We start from the raw sequence: 9,844 nt of genomic DNA on the forward strand, positions 1-9,844 counted from the left end.
ATCATATCTATCGTATTTGCTTAATGCCTCTCATTGCGAACTGAAAGCAAATCTGTCCATACACCAGTAGCTGAGTGTTAATTTCCCAAAAGCAAATTTCGAAAAGATGAAAATGAATAGAAGTAAGCGTTCATGTCTTTTATTTGAAAATTTGACAAACGAAAAACAGTTGTGTTTCCTTTGCTTTTCGTCTCATTACAGTTTATACCTTATGGTGATTTGTTGTCTCTCGAGTTTACGTGTTTGGGGGTATTTTTTTATTTATTTTTTTTTAATTTTTATTTTGCAAAGGCATTCATCACTAACAAGGAATACAAAACGGTGTTGTTAACACAGTTTATTGACATAACACATTACATAATCGAATGAGTCAGTTTTGAACATTATTCCTGCAATATCACGGCAGGGAACACCAGAAATGGGCTTCACATATTTTTGTACCCATGTGGAGAACAGAACCAGGGTCTTCGACGTGACAAGCGAACGCTTTAGCCACTAGGCTACCCTGTCGTCCCTTTAATAATTGTTCAGGGACCCATAGCGACAGCTCTACACTCACATCTGCTTAATGAACCAATTGGGGAACTAGTATAGTCATGGAAATTGCAAGAGATAATTAAACCACCCGCTCTACAGAAATACATAGATACACACATAATTGAGCCAGTGGCAACTAAGTGTCGGAGTAATTAGGGCATATTTTAAAAGTCGTCGTACAGAGGTAGCAAATGGTTACACGAATGCTCAGTCACAAAAACCTGAAGAGAGGTTATTATTTGTGATATCTATTCAGGATACTGAATAAAAATATATTTAATTTTATCATAAAATATGTTTGAATAATATAGGGATGACACGAAGGAACTTTCAGTTTCAAAACTAGCTCACGACCTCAAATTCCGTTTTGTATTAGACTACGGACATCTTCCGTTGCCACGCTACACATTATTCACTGCCGAATCTTCTTGGTATCGGTTGGTTAGAAAAAGGATATACGAAGACAATATGCAACTTCATAACATCGTCACACTATGAGCGGGTGATTTCACATGGTGCCCCCAAACTCGCTTCCCCAACCGCACCAGATTCTGTTCGCTGCTTAAAACAACTGTCAGCAAAGCACAACGGTATCACAGAGTCCTGCAAAGACAGATTCTTTTCCAGATCAAATATTGTGAGCATCGTCGGGCGACGTTGTTGCCCTGCAGCAGAGGTGATGGCTCATGCAGATGGTATGGATTAAGATGCGCGTGTGATCATTGGGCGTGATGGGTGAATTATTTCAGGTTGTTACACAGATTTGGACTTTCTTCTGTTACAGTGTAGGCGATGGTTGCATTAATGCATGGTGTAACAGGTGGAATGCTCTCTCCTTCAAGATGCATCTATTACATAGGCGCAGAGGGCGACGGTCTTTGTTCCCAGTTGTAGTACGTGTACACAGGGGCATAGTTCATGTCTCCTTTGGTATACTCCGTGTCGGCATCGTCCTTAATGTTCACAGTACCAAACACGCTTTCTGCGTAGGATGGAGGGGCTGGAAAGGGAAAACGATGCGTTAAATCTCAGGTTCACACAATCACAAAGGATTTTCTCACGTAATAACACGACATATGATGTATGGACAATTCAATCCTGTGTCCTTGATGTGTTAGGATAATATTGCGATATATTAAGATTAGGTTGGCGTGTTTCGATGATTGGTAAAACTGGGCTTCAGTACACCATCTGATACTCTGACAGTGTGACGAAATCAAAATGCGCTCTGATATATCAAAGGGTGAAATACAAACATTTACATGTCGGACTGAAAAGACGGAGGCATAAAATCTTCTAGTAAATACTGCTGTAACAGTTTGTGCAGTTTTACGCAAGATGTTGTAAATATCAGGGGTGATGACTGCAATGTAAACTCACGCATTGATTCTTCAGGAGGGGCAGTAGCTTGCGCCGCTCCCTGGTACAACTCATGATGGCCGATGCCCCGGGAAGGGGGAGCGAACCCGTATTGCTGGAGCGTGGAGCGGAGTGGTATGGACCCGATGGTTAGCCCGAGTGGTATTTCTAGCTTAAATGAGGGTCCAGCAGGACTCACACAAAACTGTAAACACACAAAATATTTTTTAAATTCGAGACATAGTGGTACATGGATAACAAATTCAAGGTCAAGTTAAAGAATTCTGAACCAAAAACGTCGAACATTGTCACCCGATTTGCCCAAGACTCTAATGTCCTTATGTGAAATGAATGTCAAACATTGCTCCTTATCGAAATTAAGTCGTCAACGTTCAACCCTGCTTCAACCAAAGCGAGTTGAAATGTTATATTGTTCGATGTATGAATGTGCAACGTGAGATGCAGTTAATCCAAAGTGTCCAAGTTTACTAACAACTCCCGCCTAATCCACATCACTAGTGACATCAGTTAAAGCAACGTGATAGCTACAGTTAACTTACCAAATACACAGATCACCCGTACCGAGATCGATTTCTTTCACGCAATAAGCAGTGATGATCTCTGAGCACTACAGCACACTGCGATTGTTTCAATAGTGGCAAAGAGCAAACCATATCGATAAGCCTCTGTAAAACGTCATATGAGCAAAGGACCTAATTGTTTCAATGTGTGTGCAAAGTGTACCGAAATTCTCCATTGTCTGTTTAATGCATTCAACATTCGGTGTATCCTCTTCATCATAAAACCCTGTTCGAGCAGAACACTTAATTCCCAATGCTAAATTTATTGAAATACACTATGAAATTACTAGTACTACGAATTTACAAAAACATTTTTCACAAAATTTTAGTTTGGCCATACCTGCACGTAGTAGTGAATTTCGATAATTCTGCAACCCTGTAACTCTGATGGCGGTACCGGTGGTATCCTTAGAAGGTCACCATTCCATACATCAGACTCTCCAGGGAGGATTTCACCATGTGATATTTCCCCTATTTTCTCAAAGTTTGTTCGCGTCTTGCCTCTTGCATGATACCGAACAACCTACAAAATACATGTGAAGTCACACAATAATGAGTCACAGGAACGCATGTTCATACATCAAGTGAATTATACAGTTGCGAAGGGTACGTTTTATTCTGAGCGATGTGTTTACATCAACCCTGTTACCTGTTGTTTCCATTACTCATCATTCATTTGGAATCCGAGAGCTCCTGACTGTCTTTACAGACAATATCTCTACATTACACATGGTACTAATTATGGCGGTCTTGACACTGGAATACAGTTCCCTTTAAACATTGCTATCATATATACAGTTTATACATTTTACAGACGTTCAATTTCCATATGTAAAATATAATACCGTTGAAAATGTCTCATTTAACCATTGCCACAATATTATATAGTTTTATACCTTTTTACAGTTCAGTTTTCATAATAAAAATACAGTAGTTATGTCGATGAAAGACTTTTAAAGGAAAACATAAAGCTGCATTGTTAGGGCTATGATGTTTCCTTCACACACTTGTCACTGACCATGCACAAAGAAGCGTATGATCTGGTCATTCTTCTATTACTGTGGTTGATGACCTCTGCCTTGATAGGAATTGATTCCCCTGGGACATAGCCACGTCGATCAATTTGAAACCTGGAGCTTATCGGTCCAGATTTGCAGCACAGGCAACACAGATTCTTTTCATTTGCACCTGAAGAACCTTCCTACAATCACAGATCACAAATAACAGTGTTGAACAAACGAGAAAACATTACGTACAAAGCGACAAATAATAAATTGACATGCGCACCATGATTAATGGTCTAGGCAACTGACATACAATGACATGTGTCTGCACATGTGTCTCCTCATTCGACAAGAGTGAACCCAGACCCAGATTTGAAAAGGTCGTAGTCTTTAGGGACAAATAACTCGGATTCAACATTCAGCAGTATAATCATTTACGCAATAAAATGTTAAACTCTAATGAAAAGGAAAATAATCAACCTCGAGGGGATATCTGTAATGGACATGTTAGTGACTTACAAATACTTCTGCATAAGACTGAGAATATTGACAGGTTATTGTAACAGTCTACTGGTCTATAACGTTGACTATTTTAGTTTGTCTGCCACTCATTCACGCACTCGCGCACTGACGCACTCGCTCACCGTAGCTCCAGGTACAGTGTTGAGGTCCAAAAGATTGACCACTGTGAAAGCCCTTTTTGTTGTGTGGTCGAACTTCCACGGTTTGTCAATGGTACCCTTTAGCCAATACCTTATCCTTCCCACGGTACCCTCAAACGAGGACGGCAGCCCGGGTGGCAGTTGGTATCGGAAGGGATACGTATAACGCCCTGCCGGCAGAGTAGGGTTATCTCCCCCTTGTCCCGCAGCTGCAAAATCCCAAGGACATTGATTGTAATGGTTGATATAGCATCTCTAGCATCTTAGATTACGACCAATAGCTGGGGCTTTTGTTACAATGTATGTTCGGTAAATGTACAGGCTTCGAACGGACTGTAACAAAAATAAAATGACGTCGTCGTAATAGTGGTTAGTAATCTCAAGAGAAAGGCTACATTATTACCTAGCAGCATGCATGAGCGTTCCCAAATGTAAATTAGGCTTCCGTTTAATCGCGTCCACACAAAAGGTATTGTAACGTGTCAACAGTTCATGTCAGAAAGACTGGGTAATTTAATCAGCGTTACGCGTGATAGGGCGTCCGTACCTTGACCAAGTGTCATAAGGTTTCAGTATCTATATTAATGACCATATCATATGGCGTCAGTATTTATGTTAAATGTGCCTATTAGAGAGGGGCGGACACAGTTTTTATGGTAGACAATGGTGTTGCACAGTTCACTTTAACCCGCTTTCAGTGTTGAGTTTCAATGATGATTTAGTCAAGTTTCACAACAAAAGGGGATGCGCACACTGCATATTTACCTCTACCCACCCTTCTGGGTCCGCCTATGTTACAAGACTTTCGGGGATATATCAGTGAGACGCATCATAAATATCATAATCTTCTGTGTCAGTATACTCTTCAGTATTGACCTCCCCTAACCAAACCATAACTTCTAAGTTTCGCACATGCATATGCATTCATATGCGTAATATTGTATAATAATGTCATTATTTGGGATCAGTGCGCAGGCATGTGCATAATAACTGGTGGGGTTTAGTACCTTTCCCGAATAGAACCAGTTCATAGTTGAAGTAGTTCTCCTGCGATGAGTAGACAACGGTTCTGGTCCGCCTGTTTTTTCCTGTTCCAGTCGTGTGTGACTCGGACCATCTCACAAATGCACCACCATAGAACTGAAGCCTAATGCCTGCAAAAGAGGAACTGGTAATTGTCGCTGTGTTTGTAGCTGGCATTATTTTTTTAATTTATTTAAGTGAATCAGGAATAGACAACCCGTTATTGATCGGTGAACACCGTCGGGTCAGGATGACGTGGAGTCCAGTAGGACACTGAGTGTGACCACTCGATGCATTAACATCGTAATAAGAATTATGCTTTTGTGGACCACAGGCAAACTGCAGTGCAAATGCGTAGCAACGTAGGGAATATAACCAGTCTTTTTATATGTTTATTTTTTAGAACCGAAGCGAGGGAAGTGCGTTGTCAATTTCTGCTCTCTTTGCCCGCATATACTAAGACTGGTTATATAATCAACACTGCGCAACCCCATTTGCGCCACGGTTTGCCTGTGTGTAGGAAAGATCGTAAGGGTGGAGCATCAACGCGATAGCGGGTTTACTATTATAATACCATGACAATGTTTACTTTCACAGGCCCCCCTAAGTAATTGAAGGAATTACAGCAAATGTGAAGGAATTGCATCTCAAATGTAAACAAACGCAGCCCACTCGCGAAACAATTGCAGCGATATCGGTAATTTAGCGGTAATAACAGAAACACATCGGCCCTATCGGAAGCAATGTCGGTAATACTGGAAACATGCTCGGCCATCTTCGGAGATTTTTCGGTCGCGAGCGGAAACTCACGCAGCAAAACATGGCGTCGTTGGAAGAAGCACCCGTCTCGGTGAGTTTTGTTTTTAGTTCCTACTATTACATTTTAATACTTATCCATCTTTGACCACCCGTGTTGAATGCGTCTATGTATGAGGTGTTGTCGGGGCAATAGCTTATGTTTTTAGGAAAACATTGTCAATGCAGAAGAGTGTCACAAGTCATGCCCCTGGAGATTGTTTACATCTGAACAACGAAGTCGTGCCGATGATTACGAACATCATGAACGTGCGCCATGAAGAAGTTTATGAGCCATAATGTTTCTTGCCATGAAGCGCAATTGACAAGTTTAAACGCATTTTACAAAACAAAATGATGTTATATCTAGCGCACGTTCGTAATCATCGGCACGACTTCGATGTTCAGATGTAAACAATCTCCAGGGGCATGACTTGTGACACTCTCCTAGAGTGACTATCTTTTCCTAAAAACATAAGCTATTGCCCCGACAACACCTCATACCTAGATGCATTCAACACGGGTGGTCAAAGATGGATAAGTATAAAAATGTAATAGTAGGAACTAAAAACAAAACTCACCGAGACGGGTGCTTCTTCCAACGACGCCATGTTTTGCTGCGTGAGTTTCCGCTCGCGACTGAAAAATCTCCGAAGATGGCCGAGCGTGTTTCCAGTATTACCGACATTGCTTCCGATAGGGCCGATGTGTTTCTGTTATTACCGCTAAATTACCGATATCGCTGCAATTGTTTCGCGAGTGGGCTGCGTTTGTTTACATTTGAGATGCAATTCCTTCAAATTTGCTGTAATTCCTTCAATTACTTAGGGGGGCCTGCTTTCATCTAGGTTGTGAATCTGACCTACTGAGATATGACTTCTCGATCAATATATGAAGTCGTTTCTCCCCTTTGATGATTAATCGCTAACTCTGAACTTTGTAAACTGAAATATGATAGGCCATATACAAAGGACAAGGTGTGATAAGGGTAGTTTTGTTCCCACTAACAGAATTGGCTGAAAAAAAGTCAGTATTCAAAAGACTTCACAGAGTAATTATTCACAACTTATCCACTTAAAAGATATAAAACATCCACTATTACTCTTCATTCACACATTCATTAATCTCAGTTTCTGATTCACTGTCAAGAACTGCAGTATTCAAGAGTGTATAAACCTAATGTAGACAAAAATATATATAATATGAATTTTAAAATATTGGGAACAAAGGCAACTAGACCGACATGAAAAGGTGAATGGTCAGTGTCTTAAGAAAACATTTACATGATGTTAATAAAAGCTTGTTTCAGCAGTGTTGTAGCATAGATTACGAAACTTATATTACAATATTTAAATTACTATATTTGGATTTGATGGGAAACAGTTTAGTTAAACATTGTAGACTTGATAGTAGTCTGATAACCAAAAAAGCCTAACATTCCACCATTGCAACCATTAGACTACATATTCCTTTGCCTCACAATGTGAATTTAAGCTTATATATTACACTATACAACTATGTATGACTTTACGTCTGCTTGTGTTCATCATCTGCTAGACCTTGATACAATGTTCTTATTCTAGGTAAAACAAATCCTTTTCACACAGTTAAGTGTAGTCATTTTGGTTAAATGATATCTAATATGTCATTGGAAACATCAAGGTACATAAGTTCTTGGAAAATGCAGATGTTTATATATGGCAATCCTGTTGAATGACAGTGTTATTTTGACAATGACAGGTGCCTCAAAGGTGTTTGACATAATGTCAAAGATTATCACCTTTACAGTGCTCATATTTTGAAAACCTTCAGGCATCTCCTTACGTTTCTAGCAGAGACCAACAACCAAAACCCAATGTTTACCTCTCATAAAACAGCCTTGCGAGTGCCTTATGATATTGAAATTTTTTTAAAAAGATGTTTGATATGTGTATTTTAGAGCACAAAACCATTCAAAATATAATATATCATGGCACAGATGTGTAAATGTGATGGATTGTTTCTAAAGATGTTATTTTATGTCAATGTTTAATTTTTTGAGATGTTGTATGGGGCAATTTCATAAACCGAAAAAATGTACTTTTTTGAAGATTTTGATGTGAGCAAAAGTGTGACCCACCACAATTTATATACCGACATATACTAGTATATAGAATATAAAAGCCCTGCAGATAAAGTGAGTGAGTTGAGTTTTACCCCGCACTTAGCAATATTCCAGCTATACGGCGGCGGTCTGTATATAATCAAGTCTGGACCAGACAATCCAGTGATCAACAACATGAGCATGAGCCTTACCACCCGATCCCGTTAGTTGCCTCTTACGACAAGCATAGTCGCCTTTTATGGCAAACATGGGTTGCTGAAGGCCTATTCTACCCCGAAATTCGCGGGTCCTGCAGATAAAAACCATATGATCCTCTGTTGTTATGTACTACAATGCTGAAGTTGAAATAGCGACGTATAACATCACTTACTGTTATTGGATCAGTGAGTGAGTCAGTGAGAATGGTTTTACAGTGAGTAATATCAGAGCGGCGAACACCAGAAAGTGTACTCATGTGGAGAATCGAACCCGGATATTCGGCGTCATGAGCGAACACTTTAACCATCAGGCTACGCCATCACTCCATACGATTATGAAAAACTGGGAACATAATAGATGCTGAGGAAACGGTCTGTCTGTCTCCCAATGGCCTGACAAAACATGAACTTACCCGAGCCACACGTTATTCTAATCTCAAAGATATGCGTTGCATATTTGTTTGCTACAGTATCCAAATTTTAACATCTTAGTGATCAACGGTAAAATTATCCAAGCGATTTTAAACTACACTTTAAAAAGATGGTACAATGAGTCATTAGACGCAAACACATGTACAGAATCTATGAGGTGATCACATTTTGTTTATAATGTATATTTCAAAATTGTTAAGAAATATTTGCTATTCTGTACTGACCTCTCATTTTCATTTCCCCGTTCAATTCTACTGTGACATGTCCTTCAACGACTTGGCCTGAGTAATACACCCCTTGGGGATTGTTTAGACTTATTCCAAATGTGTTCAATTTTCCCATGATGGTGAAACCTGTGTGTTGATCGGTGATGCCTGGAGGTCTGCCTGTGTGCGGGCCAGTATATATGACCAAGGCATTGCGACATGCTGATATGATGTAAAAATAACAGGTGACCTAAAATGCGTCCTTGCCACACAGCAATCACCTCTCCTAGCGACGCGGGTCTCTGTGACGAGGTGTGATTCATGGTACGGGTAGATAACGTTCATTGCCATGTGCTTATGTGTACCCTCCTACTTGAGATAAATATATGACTATGAGTAGGATAGTCCGGTTTCGAAGAAATGGAGGAAGTGAACTATTTATGAAAGTTTAAATGTGAGTTCATTTATTGTGGAACTGTTTTGGATATTTCCGTTTGCACATTATCAATATTCTTTATTTTACGACTTTTTCCTGTGATTTTCCTACCCAAGTCTATAACTTTTTCCCATGAAGTTTTTCACATTTTTTCCTACAGCCTGTAGATATTGCGACACATGGTTGTTGCTGGTTATTGCTACATACAGTGTAAACATCATAAATCATGCACATGTTCCCCGATTACAGATCCTGGTTTGGAGTGCATAAAACTCGATCATGAAAAATCGGGCCGGACTGGGCCACCGGCTACCACTAAACGTGGATTGCAGATTCTCAATATTATAAGGGTAACGCTATTTTTCAGGGCATTATCATTTGCAGAAGCCCTCGGTCTTTTCAACTGCCCTCCTTCGTCGGGCAGTTAATGAAAGACCTCGGGGCCGAGGGCTTCTGCAAATGATAATGCCCTGAAAAATAGCTAAAATGAAATTTTTAATACAATAAG

The 9,844-nt window shown here is 40.0% G+C and overlaps 1 protein-coding gene across 1 annotated transcript; it reads right to left on the bottom strand.

Moving 5' to 3' along the window:
- Positions 1–249: 249 nt before the first annotated feature.
- LOC137284855 (arrestin domain-containing protein 3-like) lies at positions 250–9,228 on the bottom strand. The gene is made up of 7 exons (XM_067816877.1): positions 8,919–9,228; positions 5,151–5,297; positions 4,126–4,352; positions 3,496–3,678; positions 2,818–3,000; positions 1,918–2,101; positions 250–1,537 (listed from the first exon to the last, which is right to left on the bottom strand). The coding sequence occupies exons 1-7, from the start codon at positions 9,034–9,036 to the stop codon at positions 1,389–1,391; spliced, it is 1,191 nt and encodes a 396-aa protein (XP_067672978.1). The 5' UTR covers positions 9,037–9,228; the 3' UTR covers positions 250–1,388.
- Positions 9,229–9,844: the final 616 nt, after the last annotated feature.

Source organism: Haliotis asinina, chromosome 5 (assembly GCF_037392515.1).
Source record: "Haliotis asinina isolate JCU_RB_2024 chromosome 5, JCU_Hal_asi_v2, whole genome shotgun sequence".
Taxonomy (NCBI): Eukaryota; Metazoa; Mollusca; class Gastropoda; order Lepetellida; family Haliotidae; genus Haliotis; species Haliotis asinina.

What these genes read in the sequence shown, in the direction of transcription:
- LOC137284855 (XM_067816877.1), bottom strand. Translation starts at nt 9,036, where the DNA reads ATGGGAAAATTGAACACATTTGGAATAAGTCTAAACAATCCCCAAGGG. An exon ending in CATACGCTTCTTTGTGCATG is followed by an intron (nt 3,001 to 3,495) that starts GTCAGTGACAAG and finishes TGTATTTTGTAG; the next exon opens with GTTGTTCGGTATCATGCAAG. An exon ending in AAATTCACTACTACGTGCAG is followed by an intron (nt 2,102 to 2,817) that starts GTATGGCCAAAC and finishes GTGTGTTTACAG; the next exon opens with TTTTGTGTGAGTCCTGCTGG.